The sequence below is a fragment of the Alligator sinensis genome, unplaced genomic scaffold, assembly GCF_000455745.1.
Source record: "Alligator sinensis unplaced genomic scaffold, ASM45574v1 scaffold219_1, whole genome shotgun sequence".
Lineage (NCBI taxonomy): Eukaryota > Metazoa > Chordata > Crocodylia > Alligatoridae > Alligator > Alligator sinensis.
Window position 1 is genome coordinate 4,907,420 of NW_005841866.1, and position 15,012 is coordinate 4,922,431.

A 15,012-nucleotide genomic window follows, 5' to 3' on the forward strand; every position below is an offset into this window, starting at 1 on the left:
GCAGTCACAGGTGTTCCCATCTTTTGGGCCCCAAGCCTCTAGTTTGAAGTGTGACGGCATGTTGTCCACAGCTGCAACATCATAAACAGTGAATTTCTGTCCCCAAAGCATGCAGATAGGAATCAAGAGTACACAGAGGAAAGACGTTTCGAATAAAGTTGCTAGTGGGCTTGAAACTCTAGTTGCTGAACAAGTTGTATAGTTAAAGACCTTTTTCATAGTTTTTAAATCAAAATTTAAAGAGTATGGCCCACTATAACACTGCTAGAGAATGCTCTAGGATTTTTTACCATTGCACAGAGGTTCAGTGAACAGCAGAAACCTTGCTTCCTCCTGTCAGACACTTTTATAGTAGAATTCACACAGAATGGGTTACGTTCTTAAATGCTTACTCTTTTCTTAAATTTAGGGAACAGTTATCATCATTGCAAATCATGGAGACCGGATCGACATCCCGCCTGGCGCAGTACTAGAGAACAAAATTGTCTCCGGCAACCTCCGCATCTTGGACCACTAAGTCAGTGACGTGGCATCTTCAGCTCTCTAGATTGTGCTGAAACTGCCCCACAATGGAAGAACCTGCAAGCATTAGAAATAAATGCAGAGGGCCTATGCTTTGTCATCTCACTGTACCCTGCAGTATTAATTTCAAGTAGTTTTCCATGCTTATCCTTTTTTAAGCAAACACCATAGTGCAAAGGATGTGCAGAAGTAATGCTTCAGTCTTTAAAGGTTTTATTAATTGCATCTTTAAAGTGCAATATACTGTTTGTCTCAAGACAAGATGAACAGATCTGAGATGTTTGAGGCTTGCCTCTGAATAGTTTTTGAATTGCTTGTAATTGCAAAAACAAAGCTGTGAAGCAATATCCTTGGAATAGGGTTAGCTACTTCAGGTAACACTTTTATGAACTGTAAGTGGCAGACATTGATTTAAAAACCAAATGTTTCACTACTGCTACTACAGGAAGTAAGCTATTAAGAACCTGTATTTCAAGTGCTCACAAGTATTATATAGTCCTAGTCACTTTCTTCACCGCCACATAACTTTAATAGTTCACATTTACAGATGCCATGCTATCACATCAGAAATATACCCCCAATCAGATTGGGGTAAGTTTGTCAATACCTCCTTTATGTCTTGCAAGACAGCTGGATTTGTTGCCGATTCAAACTTGCTCAAAGAATTGAATATAGGAGAATACCTCTGTGTATGAATGTTCTAGTTAAGAGTGGATCTCCTTTTTAATGTCTTCAATTTGATCTCCCTTCTCTGAAGCAACATAAAGAATATCATATTGACTGTGCTCATGTTCATACTAATCATGTGTTGACCCAAATGAAAATAACTTATTTCTAAATTTATGTACGTTTTAAAATAAGACTCATCCTGGTGATCATTCTTTCAAACTTCTTTATGCTTCTATTGTATTTACACGTAGGCAACTTATTTTGTAAGCTTAGTAAAACACTGGCCTGTATCATTAAAGAAGTTGGTCTTTAAAAACAAGTGTGATTTTTATAGCTTTATTTTGATTGACATTTAATGACATCTGTTGTGTTAAGATAAGCATGCCTGTCTGAAGAAACCATAGGCACACAAACACTGTAGACCATTCCATTGTACATAATCATCACAAGGTTAGGCACTCGGACTATGTTTAGGTAAAAAGTTGTGAGGTGAAATACACAGGCACTTTTACTGAGTACTGGTATCTTCCAGTGTTAAAAGGTAGTATTAAAAACAAGTTTTCAATAAATTAAACTAGTTTGTCATCACCTCACACCTCCCTGTACTGCAGTGGTGTAGCTTTACAAGTGTACAGCAGCCTCTCATTTTAAAATTATTTCTACACCACTTGCCCTGTCCCTTCCTCCTCTTAAAATATACACTGTTAATGCCGTGTTTAAAATTAACAAAAAAAAGTGGGTGGGACAGGCCTGTGTGTATAGGAATTGGCAAAGTACTGAAAGTCCACTGTTGATGGATCTTGCAAAGAGGTACTCTGCTTCCACCATGAATAGGATGGGTTTGGTATCTATGTGAAGTATGTGAACACCAGCCCTTATACTACTTCTGAACATTACTACGTCCAGTATGTTTTTCTGATCAGTGCTAATAGTTATCACTTCCAAATCTAGCCACTAGAAAATGGCTTAAGTGAACCAGACTCTACTAAAAAAATCTTCCTGGTGGCAGTATAAGAACCCAGCAGTGAGAAATACCCTGAAACATGGACTGCTTCCTAACAAATCTGAATCCTATATGTAAGCAATCAAAAGCTGTTTATTTGTATAAAGATCTGTAAAAAAATAAATTTTAGAACAGCATAGTTTCATAGAGAAAAACATTTTTCTACAGAGTTCAACTGCAAGATTTTATATTGTACCATCATTAAAGTGGGACACCATGTGACTTCCATTGCACTAGAGGAAATGCAAAGCATCTTTTTAATATAAAGATATACAGAGCATTCTAGACAACTACAGCTGTGTTACAGCTATGTGTTCTTTTGGATTTGGTCCAAAGAAACCTGAGTCTGTTTCCAGAAAGAATGAAAAACATTGCACAGACAGCTGATCACTTTTTTTCTTGCTGAAGGTCACTGAAAGGTCAACCCCTGCAGCTCACTTGGAATTTAGTTTCCCCAAATAGCAATAAGGTCCTCTCGTGGCCTCCAGCCTTAAGTATTCACCTCACAGGCTTCAAGCTCCTTGAAAGCAAGACATTTTCTTGTCAGAGCCAACTGACTGCTTCCAGTGGATTATCATCACCTCTTCTGCTCCCAGATTTCAGCCATGTTTAGATCTAGATTCTTAAGGCCTTTTAAAGCTTGAAGGTTTCCAGTGTAAAACGCTACATCTGATGTAACCAGTCTACAGTGAAATACAAGGAACAAGATTAGCATCATACTTTTAATCAAATGTGTTTAGAAAAACAGGCAAGAGATGTGGGCTTATACATAACTAGGGTTTGTGATCATGCTGATTCAGAGGTAACTTGTGGCCTTGAGGTCCCCATCACTTAATTTTGAGTTGGGATAAGAAGAGTTATTAGCAGTCAGTATGACATTACTTCTGTGCTCTAATAACTCTCAGATTTTTTGGCTCCAGCTGTCTTCTCTGTAACTAAGAGGTTCAGATAGACCAGCAAACTTAAAGGAGGTTGGACTTCTAATTCCAATAGGTTCCTGCAGTCATCCCCACCTAAGCACTTTCCTGCAGGGAATCTCCCTATACAATGTAAGCTTTTCTTGCATAATCCATATCCCTGAATCAGTTGTATTTTCCAACTTCAAACATCATGTCATTCTTGCAATTTAGATACTGATTATTATAAGTACACTGGGGAGGGAAGGAGAGAGGGGAAGGGCAACAGGACAGATACAGATTAATGCAATGCATCCAAAAGCCCAACAACTGATCTGTGGCCGTGCAAGAAAGAACCCAGACTCCTGATGCTCTGTCTTTTATATATTTCTTGTATGCTTGAAAAGTAGTGCCAAGGTCAAGGGCAAGCTGCCCCCTCCAGCAGAGCTCAGCACATCTGTTGCATTCTAACTATAATGCAGACTTGCACTTGGATTAGAGCAGGGGAATTTATCAGTGCCTCAGTGAAGCACTGAAACAAGTGCCCATACATACCCATTCTGAGGTCCTCCATCATTGACTACATTTAGGTGAGCTAGCTGCCTCTTCAAATGAAGTTTGTAGCTCGCATTAATTCTTAAAAATAACATCTAAAAGACACCACAAAAATAAGCAAACTGTATTTAACAGAAACAGGTAAAGGAACATCCCTTCATTCCTACCAGGCCTAAAAACTCCCTTCTTCATATAGCTTGCAGAAAAGAAAAGTGATTGTTACACCTAACAGCAGCCAGATGTTTGAACAACTAGGATGGGCACATTACTTAGCTGCCCACCCACCATTGTAATCTGTCTTTTCTCCAACTCCTCTTCCCATTTCTGGGTTATAGGAAGACTATCACTTGCCTGTCAGGTCTGGCAGTTCAGTTGTAAGCTCCTTAGGGCTAAAGATGGTAGCACATCCAAAAAAGGGCAAAACAATAAATCTTTCTTCTGTAACAAAGTAAAACCCTTCACTAAAGCACAAGATTCTTACTATCATGGCAGGCAGATTGCAACCAAGTGACCATAACAACCTTTCCCAGCCTTGGCATCTACAAAAGCACTAACTGTAGCCAAACATTAAAAGAAGAGCAAAGTCTGGTCTTACAGGAGATTCAGTGACACGAGAAATCAATCCATTGTTAAATTCAGTGTAAACATTATTAGAGCTGTTTTATTGTAGATTTCAATAATAATTCTAAGATCCTCTGAAGCAACTACACATGGGATCAAATTATTGCCATTTCACAATTCCTGCCAGTGTTCAGGATATATCTATCTAGATATCAAGTGTGAGCTTGATGTAAAAGTGGGCCACATAGCACGTAGGTTCAGTTTTCCATGCTCAACTGCCCTGTACCCAGCCCCTGAAAGACTCAGAATATTTGTTTTGCTCTATACCAAACATACTGCAATAGTATCCATACACTGTCCATACACAGTCACAGAAGTGATTCTTTTGCTTGTGGAAAGTCTCCCAAGGTCAGGTGTCAATGAGCATTTATGATAATAGCAGTACAATACCGTTACTGTACTCAAAATAATTACTTATGCTCACCTGGGTTTGTTCCTCGGGAATGAGGTCATATATAGCTTCATGCATCTTTGCCATTTGCTTACAAATATTCCTGAAGCAGGCTGAAGGAACAGGAGCTTTCACTTCATACTGGTGACAAAATAAAGATCAAATCGATCACTTGCTTCCCAGCATCTGCACTGGTTTTTGTAGGGATCTTCTTATGCAACAATTAGACATTGGTCAAAAGGAGAGTGTTCTTGGCTGCTTCTCACATGAACAAGTTCTTGAGTATCATTTACAAGAAAATGGCTTTGTCCATGATCAGCTACTGTTGCCCCAATGACTTACATTATAGAATTGCTGGCACTTTCATAATCAAGCTAACTTCCTCATAAACAGGAATGAAAGTGGCATCTCTCCTCCCAGCCCCCTGCACACCCTATTCATGTGATTGCATGAGGTATGGTTGCTTCTCTGCTCGTTATTCAGAGTTGTTTCACATTACATCTACTATTCCTACTTCAGGGAGAGAAGGATTAACATGACAGCTAAATGTGTGCTTTCACCATGTGTCATATGAGCTAGGCCAGGCTTTCTTTGGCAGGAGTGTTCTCTCCACAGTTACTGGGAAACAATGCTACCTAGGATGTCTGCCCCCTTATCATTCCAGTGCATGCATCTGAAAGAGAGAACAAAGTAATCTTCCAAGAACATGCAAGTCAGGTTCTGGCAAAGACAAAAAAAATAAAGATTGGAGCTGCTGAAAGCTAAGCATATGCCAAGGAAGTGGTAAAAACCACTGACAGAATGGAGAGGTGCTAAAGAACGAAGATGAACGCTGCAGGGGGAATGAGATGAGAGGAACCTTTTCACTGACTGACTGATACCTGAGAAACATGTTACTGAAAGCTGCCAGACAATAGGAGATCTGCTACCTTGGGGACAACATCATTATGTTCCCACACCCAGAAGGAGATCATACTGTGATTCTAAAAGCTTTTCTTAAAGGAAACATCCCAGCTGCAGCAGTGAAGCCTGGTCTGCCATCTCCTGGATATGAGTACATTCCAAGCTCAGGCATGGTTTAAATGGGTTTAGGTATTCTCTCTCAGTGCTCTTGTCTTTGAAAAAAGGAGACAATTCTCATTCTGAACTGTAAAGCACTGAAAGGTCTATAAATAAAGCATCGGAAATTAGTATTAGTTTATAAACTGCTGAACTTAGAGCTACATGTGCTCATGCTGGGTCTGATACACTTCCAGACAATTCAGCTTGCAATGCTTAAGAGAGACAAAACTGGGATTGCTGAGAAAGGAAACGCAAAAAAATAACTCATGGGACAAAGGGACCAATCCCAAAAATCCTACCTATCAGAGACAGCACCTATTACTATGTGCTGTCATTTGAAGCTACTGAGGCAACAGAGGGCAATAAGTGCTGCAAATGGGAGGGTTTGCTAGAAAGGGTTTCCAGTATTTTGTACTACAGTTGCAAGCAGGAAAGGAGTGGGGAAAATGGAAAGATGGCTTGACCTGGAGGCACGTCAGCTACAATCTGGAAAAGCCCACTATTAAAGCTGTGATGTTTTTCTACGTAACCCCGTCTAGGATCCACCTGTCCTTATTTTCATGGCATGGGAATAAAAAACAATCTGAAAGACACTGTACAAACTGGAGGAGTACTTTTCTAGGTGGGCAATGTACTATTTGGGACTTCATTACCTTGACAGCGTTGGCTTTTTTTAATGCATTTCTACAATCTAATTGAATGTAACAAAACAAATGAGCACAAAAAGCCCCTTTTTAGCTTCCCCCTCTCTGGTAAGCTGACCTGTCTCATCAACAGCAACACTTGCCAACCCAATGAAGCATTTGAGAAGCAAAAAAGCATAGCATTTTCCCAAAGCTTCAGTAAAAAAAAAAAATACCACAGTTAAGCAGAAACATAGCGTAGGCGTGGGTTGAATAATTGTGCCTAAAACGATATCGCTCAAACTCTCAACCACTTACTAGATTTCCCTAATCCACTCCATTTGGGGCAATTAATATGTGAATTCTAATTGCCTGCTATAATAAATGTGTTTTCATAAGTCAGTCAGATCTGTCACTTAGAAGATTAATTTTTTCCAAAGCAACATCTCCTTATGAAGCAGCTTGAAGAAAAAACAAAAAACCTGAGGATCCATAGAGTTTTTTAATCATCCAAATGGAGGGCCCACTTCTGCCACCTACTTGCAAGCAGTCCCAATGCAATCGACAGGACTATTTGCAGAGTACACTAGTCTAGGTAAGTAAGGGGGAAGAATTTAGCCTAGACAGATGAAGCACAGAGCACGTTAATTGCCCAATATAGTTTTCAGCAAATGCAGGCACTTACACCCCCACCCCCTTTAACTTAGTATCTAAGTGCCTCAAGTTTAAATGCCATTTGCCGTTACAGAAGCCCTAAAAGGGAAGTGCTACCCATTCCCATTTTACCAAAGGGTTTATAAAAGGAAACTGAAGACTCTCTCAAAGTCTGCCACCGAGGTGGGAATGGAGCACAGCTCTCCCAGGCCTCAGCCAAGTGGCTCATCCATCAGGCTATCCCCTCTCTCATACAAACTCTCCACAAGTCAGGAATTTTCAAACTGCAGAATCACAGCACTGGGTCATGTGGCACTGGCTCTTCCTCGTTAGCATCTAGTTTTGCAGCCACTGAGGCTATTTAGTGCATTGAGGAGCTAAGCACAGGATTTGTCCTCAAGGACTAGAAACGACTGGAAATGGTAACCCTCCAGAGTCATCCCCCAGATAGGGCTTCCCAGATAAGCCAGGCAGCTTGATGAAGCATGTAAGCGTCCAGGTATGGTACTGTCTTTAACAAGGAAAGCTTAAACAGGTACTGCATCAAGAAAAGAGTTTCAAGATATGATCAGTGCTTATTTTATACAGTTTAATGACACATGCATGCATCCAGCCTTCAATGATCTATTTCTCAAATACAGTGGAAGGCCTTGTGTCTGTGTGGACTTTAAAGTTTAAATAATGCCTATATAGGAAGAGTTTACAGTCTGTGTGATACATCTCATCGGTACACACTGAGACATCTAAAAGCAATTTAGAGAGAATATAGTTATTTCCATATGTCATTACCTTGGATAAGAGTTTGTCAAATAAGCTATCCATTATGGCTACAAGCTTTGCTGAAATTTCAGCTATGTGGTCATGATAATCCTGTAATGAAAAAAAATAGGGTTTCATTTACTATCTAATGGCATCCACATCCCTCCAAGCACAAATGTGAAGTAGAATTTACAGACTGTAATTAGACAGCGTATAAAGAATTACCTTAGTGATGTGGTCAAAATGCCTGAGCACGCTGAACTGCTTATGCTGCAGCCGAGCTTCGAAATGAGCCCGGATAGTGGGAATGTAGTGTACTATTAACTGTAGGCAACGTGAGGAGAGAGCTGGAAATCCGGATGCAAGAAGAGGAGAAAAACACAGATTATACAATCAGTATGGTTTCTGGTAGCCTGCATCAGAGATGCAGCACACACATGTTAATTTTTACCAAGGCAGAAGATGGTCTTTGAATTATAGTTTAAGGAATTGTCTAGTAAAAATGAAAGCCCCTGTTCCTACCATATAGACATTCATGGCAAAGATGCAGAACACTGTGCAAGGTAAGGACTTGGGACTAAATCCACATGGGGGCCTAGGTGCCCAAGTTCAACATTCAAGTTCTGCTGAGATGCTCAAGATCCCAGCTCAGCTGCCACCTAACCTCTGTGATGCTTACATCTTTGCTTGTGGATCACATTTGCAGAACCACCCAGATGCTGACATGGCTGAGGTTGTCAGAGACCTAGCTCCCATCTGACTCCTGACAAGATTCTCAAACTAGACACTCCCACACCTCTTTCATTTGTAGGGCCCAAAGCAGTAGGTGCTTTCAGAGCCTGCTGCCCTAAAGCAGGGATGATGATGCCTCCCCATACCCAAGGGTTAGAGCATGCCTCAATCTGTCCCGTTTCCTTTTTAATAAAATGGTGATACTTTCATTTGGCCACGGGGAGGGCTAATGACTCCACTGCCTGCTGATGAGGGCTCTGGTCCCCTTCCAACACACTTATTTACAGAGTAGAACAGCTTCAGCAGGCGAGTGACAGAGACTCACCTAAGAACATCTCCAGGTCTAGTGGCTGGAGACAGGAGACCCAGATTCAAATTGATGCTCTTCTACCATCACCTGCTGCTTTCCCCAACCCTCCTTACTTTAAGGAGATGATGCACAGCTGTGAACATTCAAGTGTAGGGATGTGCTTCTCTCCAGCATGGAGTTAGGCACTTAGCCCACATTCAGATTTCATACTAATCAGCACAGGCAGCTCCCTAGCCAGCCTGAAGGTTCAGATCAGGGAATTTAATAAGTGATTTCTATTTTTAAGCACCAAGGGAGGTAGGATGACCTGGGATAAAGGTGCAGGCCTGGCATCTGGGAGACACAGGTTCAGTCCTTCCCCCTGCCATTAAAATCCTGTGACCCTGAATATGTCAGTTAACTTCCTTCTGCATGACCCAGGGAGAAAAACATGCTCCTCATGGCTTCTACCACAATTCTTGTGATCTGCAATTCCTTCACCACTGACAGTAAACTGGTATAACCCACATGACATGAAAAAATCTTAGGCTTCTAATGGTCTCTGCATATTGCACAGGAAAGCCTGGGTACCTAGTTCAGAGCAGTGGATTCCAATAGGTGGCACACACCTTGGAGTCCAGAACTATGATGCAAAAGTCCCTTTGTGGTTTTAGCCCTTAAGGCATTCTGCACTTGGTACGCTGACAGTCACAGGAGTTTTAGATGAGTAAAGCTGGGGGCAGATGGTGGAGAAATACAAAGAAATTCCTCCACCTGCTACTGAAATGCAGCCACTACTGGAGTTGAATATGACCACTGTTTAACAAAAAACAGCAACCTTTCCCAATAGATAGGACAGAAAGCATGGAGCCCCATATGCCCAAGTGTAAGGCAAGGACAAATTTAAGTCTGACAGGCTTCTGTTGCTTTTAAAAAAGGAGATACTACATACTCCAAACAGCAAACAGCTCCCCCATCTGTGCCAAGGTAATTTTCTCCAAAGTCAATTATTCTGATAGACTACCATAGCCAACATATTGATTTCTTCTATCTTCAAGTAACATAACAGATTTGTATTTAAAGTGACTTGACAGACTAACGATGAGCTGGACACAGATTTAAAAACCATTCCTCAGATCTTTCGCAAGTTTTCATCACATACTTTCCCTGAATATGAAGAAAGAAGCCCTGTTATTTTCCAAGGCACTTGGACAAAGTTTATGATCCTAATATATATCTTGCATAATATTATAATTATCCTCTGATGCTATAAGTTATCTCTGAATATTTAGTGTTTTATTGAACTGGTGCATGAGATTTAACATTTTAAATAGAAAAGGCCATACCTAAATTCTTTGTAGTTATTGTTTTCAGACCAACAACTTGCAATGCACCTGCTCCAAGCACTAGTTGGCAGCTTCTGGAGTTGAAATACTGATGAGAGAGAGAAAAATGAAAGATATCTTACACAAGGACAGCAGTTCCCAAACTGTGGATCATGACCCCAAATGGGGTCGCAACATCAGTGGATGGATTTGTGGGGATGGGGGGCTGTGGGCTGGGAGTGAGGGGTTATGCTGAGGAAAAGTTTGGAAAGCACGGTACTAGGCATTTAAGACTGGTACGTAACACAGGTTAAAAGCACTTCAGAACCATCATAAGAGAAAGAGTGAAATTGTTATAATCTGTTACACTCAGAAGGGCCCATCATGGAGTTACATGCTTCTTTCTCTGGAAACACTTCAGTGCTCTCACTTACGATTCCCCTTTTGTGTTTTCTAAAGATTTGGGGACTTGTTCTTTTAAAATACCCTGGAAATCAAAAGGGAACTTTCCATTGACTTCAGAGGACTTTGAGTCCTTAACTTTTTTTTACTTGGTTTACACTGATGATTACATTGTAGATTGGGGTTTAAGAATCAGAAAAGAAGTGAGCATTAAGAATGGTAAATTACTACATGATGATTTCATGTCTGGGACTAACCTCTCCCTTAGGCTGACACATCTGGACTGGGCTGCTCTTGTGCAACATACTGGTCGTAGTTCAGATGAGTCACAAGAGCTTGGAGAATGGCCAGGCCATTTCCACCACCCTTTCAGATGACAGCTTATGATACCAAATGGGCATGCTGTGTTCCCATTAGATGAGTAAATATGCATTGTGTAGACCAGGGGCGGGCAATTATTTTGGGTGGAGGGCTGTTTACTGAGTTTTGGTAAGCCATCGAGGGCCGTATGACAGGCAGCCAGGGGTAGATAAATATTAATTTTCTAAGTTTTTTAGGGGCTCCGTGGGCCAGACAGAATGGCCTGGCGGGCCACGTTTTGCCCACCCCTAGTGTACACCCAGCTCTTAGCTCCACTGGGTGATGTTAGAGGGGACAGAAACTGGAGTTCTTATCAGAAAAATCACCAAAGCAATTTGGATCCTGACCTTCCTCAACAAAGCCCAGGACACAGGAGACACAGAGAGCAGTATGGGAATATTATTTATGGCAAGTGAGCTGTGCAAGGCTCATTTTACAGGAACTACATTTATCTTAGTGGCACTAATCTAGATAAAGGGGGCCACTCGAAGTATCTTTCCTACCAAAAGATGCTTCTGTCAGCATACAAAGGTCTGTAGCTCTCTTTATAATGGTGTGGGTGGCAGCTTTACACAGTTGTTAACATCTTTCACCTCCAAGGTGCTGCCAAAAAGGCATGAGATGATCTTAAAATCATAAGAAAAATACTAGAAACTCTCTCCAACAGTCCACAGGACTCTACAAGACCCCAACCATTCACCAATGTCCCAGTGCCCATCTTATATCATAAGCTGTCATCTGAAAAGGGGGTGGAAATGGCCTAGTCCCCAGATGATAAATGGCCTCTTCTTGACTAATTTTCCCTTTTAAGTCCCAGGCTGGAAGACTAAGTGACTTGAGTCCCATCCTTCTTCACCACCTGACACAAGATTGTGAAGACAATGTCACAGAATATCCCAGAACATTTTGGGCTTTGGGAAAAAAAAAAAAGAATCACCATCCGTACCACCTGGAAACAAAAGAGGAAGCAACTAATTTTGCTGGGCCAGATCTCATGGGTGTGAGATTTTCCTCTAAAAAAGCAGACACAGAAAGAACGATCTACTTGCCAAACAACTCATTCATCCACTTGAAATCCTGGGATGAGCCCCTGGAACTTCTCTTGTTAAATGTGGATTGTAATGCCAAGCATCAGGGGAATTTTTAAAGGTGTCCCTGAAGGGGCCATGATCAGTGAGGATGGCCCAGTTTGCCAGGTACCCATATCTGAAGAGAACTGTCCCATCTCTGTGAAGATGCTTCTGGAGGAGTTCCAGTTGTTGGGTTGCATGGTGAAATAAGGATGTAAAACCCAGAGTTTAGATTTGAAGACTTTTCCCTCCCTGAGCAAGACAAAGATTCCTTTCTATGGCTCCTGAGAAGAATCATATAGCACCCCTTTGCCCTTAAGTTACCATTTGCCCTACTTTGGCGTGATTGGGGCTGGAACAATTCATAGAAAAAGCTTCAGGAACATCAATCCTCTTAAGAGAGGAATCAATGGAAAACAGAGTTTTCTTGCTACCCCTAAAAAACAGTTGCATGAACCAGGATTATGATGGAAAAATATAAACACTGAACTGCAGACAGGGGCAGATGGCAAACAAATCTGAACTGCCTCTGGCCTTTGATTGTGAGAGAGGCACAAACTAGACATCTCTGAATCAGACAGAAGTCAGCATCCAAGCATTCAAGTCAGTTCATTCATGTCTTCAAGTCAGTCCACTGATTGCCAAGCAGAATGTTTTAATCATCTGCTACAGAATTACTAAGAGACTCCTGAACACTCTTTTTCTGCATTGTCCTTGCTGTTACCAGGGCATCAGATGATCTATGACAAAGTGGCAGGGAAGAAGTTTGCATCACTAGCAGAGTAAGACTCCTTCAGGTGGACTGTGTGTAACAAAGAGCATACACATTGCTATGTGGTGGGAAAAAAGCTCTTTCCTCTTTTGTCTAGAATATCTAACAAAATCTAGACCAGCAAAACTACTCCGGCCTCAAAATCTGCTCATGTGCCCACAAGCTGGCTTTCTGTTTGCCTTCTTGTACAATTCAAGGTGTGAGCAGTTATTTTACAAGCCCAAAATGGCTTAGGATTTGATTGTTTGGTAACCAACTGTTTTGCACCCTATATCCCAGTTCAGACTGGCTGCAGCTGAGATGAGGCTTTTGCCATCAGTTTTCCACCTCTGGAATTTGCTTTCCTTGGCAGCCTGTCAGAGCCACAATTCAACAACCTTCACTGACACCATGTAAGGTCTTTATTTGGTTTAACATTTGAATGATGATTAGCTTTTGCTTTTAGCTCTTGTTTGTGCTAATTTTTAAGGTAATCTCTATAATTGTAGCCTGCCTAGCTGCCACAGAGATAGGAATTAATAAACTGCACATGACATTTTGGCAATGGAAAAGAAACGTACCAACAGGAAAGATAACAATTTATTCCTAGTAAGTTTTGTGGATGAACCTCAGTGGTGAATACAGGGAAAGAAAAGCCCCTGTCTGTGTACATGGGCAGACAAGGTTCTTTGGGTGAATCTGATCTCTTTTATTAGACCAACTTAAATAGTTGGAAAACAATTATTAAGCAAGCTTTCGGGTTCAAAAACCCTTCGTTGGGCTAAGGAAGTTTCAGCAGTTGGTGTGTGCTCTCCCTGTCCTTTTCCTTCCATCCAGGAAAAGCACACACCAACTGCTGAAACTTCCTTAGCCCAACGAAGGGTTTTTGAACCCGAAAGCTTGCTTAATAATTGTTTTCCAACTATTTAAGTTGGTCTAATAAAAGAGATCAGATTCATCCAAAGAACCTTGTCTGCCTATGTCCTTAGACCAACACGGCTATAACCTACACCCCTGTGTACATGGGTATGTTATTACTTAAAGTTAGGGCTTGGACACGCAATCCATTTTTATCAGTGTAAACAAGGAGCAGACAACATGCATAGAAGAGTCACCCTGTGAAAAATAAGAGGTAACATTCCACTGATCTATGTTACATGGTGGTGTAAGGTTCCTCTGTCCACAGCTTATCCCAGGGCAGCCATTCACACATGACAAGAGGCTACTCCATGTTCCTCTGCCACCTAGTGGCAAGGCACAATGACAGCTGGCTACTGTGTGCCACTACTTCAAGACAGCTGTCTGAAGTACATCCGACTGCTCCAGACCCTTGTGTAATGTACCTATGTGTACAAAATCAGCATAAACATGTCCTATGTCCATGACATATGAGGGGTTACCAGCGGGAATTTGCTTAAGAGTTCTGTACCCCCAATCTTTCCAAAATTATGTTAAAGGTTCCATTGCAGTTCAGAATCTGCTACTATTTTGATTATAATTCCTGGTAATTAGCACTTAAATATGCAAGTCAATCATTTGGACGACGGGGTGAAAAGCAACCTGTTCAAATTTGCTGATGATACCAAAATTTGGGGTGAGGTGGGCACGCTAGTAGGGAGGGAAAGACTGCAGAAAGACCTGGATAGGTTGCAAGGGTGGGCTAACAAAAACAGGATGCGTTTCAATACGGACAAGTGCGGGGTGCTGCACTTGGGCAGTAGTAACCGGCAACACACTTATAAGATGGGAAACTCCCTTCTTGAGAGCACGGAGGCAGAAAGGGATCTTGGAGTCATCACTGACTCCAAGACAAACATGGGCCGACAATGTGAGGTCATGGTCGGCAGGGCTAACTGGACCCTGTCGTGCATCCACAGGTGCATCTCAAGTAGGGCCAAGGAGGTGATCCTCTCCCTCTATGTGACACTGGTCAGGCCGCAGCTGGAGTACTGTGTCCAGTTCTGGGCACCCCACTTCAAGAGGGATGTGGACAACATTGAGAGGGTCCAGAGGAGGGCCACCCGCATGATCCGGGAACAGCAGGGCAGACCCTACAATGAGAGGCTATGGGACCTGAACCTGTTCAGCCTTCACAAGAGAAGGCTGAGGGGGGGGACCTTGTGACCATCTATAAACTCACTAGGGGGGACCAGAAGGGTTTGGGGGAGACCTGTTTCCCCTAGTGCCCCCCGGGATAACAAGGAATAACAGCCACAAGTTGCTGGAGAGTAGGTTCAGATTAGACATCCGTAGGAACTACTTCATAGTTAGGGCGGCTATGATCTGGAACCAACTTCCAAGGGAAGTGGTGCTGGCTCCTACCCTGGG

The 15,012-nt window shown here is 41.9% G+C and overlaps 2 protein-coding genes across 6 annotated transcripts in view; one reads left to right on the forward strand and one right to left on the reverse strand.

Moving 5' to 3' along the window:
- UGP2 (UDP-glucose pyrophosphorylase 2) overlaps nt 1-1,510 on the forward strand; it is a 36,627-nt gene extending 35,117 nt beyond the window's left edge. For both annotated transcript variants that reach the window (XM_006016755.3, XM_025192345.1), the window contains exon 10: nt 410-1,510. In XM_006016755.3, coding sequence (XP_006016817.1) covers nt 410-517 — 108 coding nt within the window. In that variant the 3' untranslated portion in view covers nt 518-1,510. The remainder of the gene's footprint in view (nt 1-409) is intronic.
- VPS54 (VPS54, GARP complex subunit) overlaps nt 957-15,012 on the reverse strand; it is a 68,538-nt gene continuing 54,482 nt past the window's right edge. For 3 of the 4 annotated variants that reach the window (XM_025192338.1, XM_025192331.1, XM_014525922.2), the window contains 6 exons: nt 10,123-10,210; nt 7,981-8,102; nt 7,786-7,866; nt 4,691-4,798; nt 3,646-3,740; nt 957-2,877 (listed from right to left, as the gene is read on the reverse strand). In XM_025192338.1, the coding sequence (XP_025048123.1) occupies nt 2,772-2,877; nt 3,646-3,740; nt 4,691-4,798; nt 7,786-7,866; nt 7,981-8,102; nt 10,123-10,210 (600 nt within the window). In that variant the 3' untranslated portion in view covers nt 957-2,771. Of the gene's footprint in view, nt 2,878-3,645; nt 3,741-4,690; nt 4,799-7,785; nt 7,867-7,980; nt 8,103-10,122; nt 10,211-11,912; nt 12,105-15,012 lie in introns of those variants that run through there. The other variant, XR_003091873.1, reaches the window with a different exon arrangement.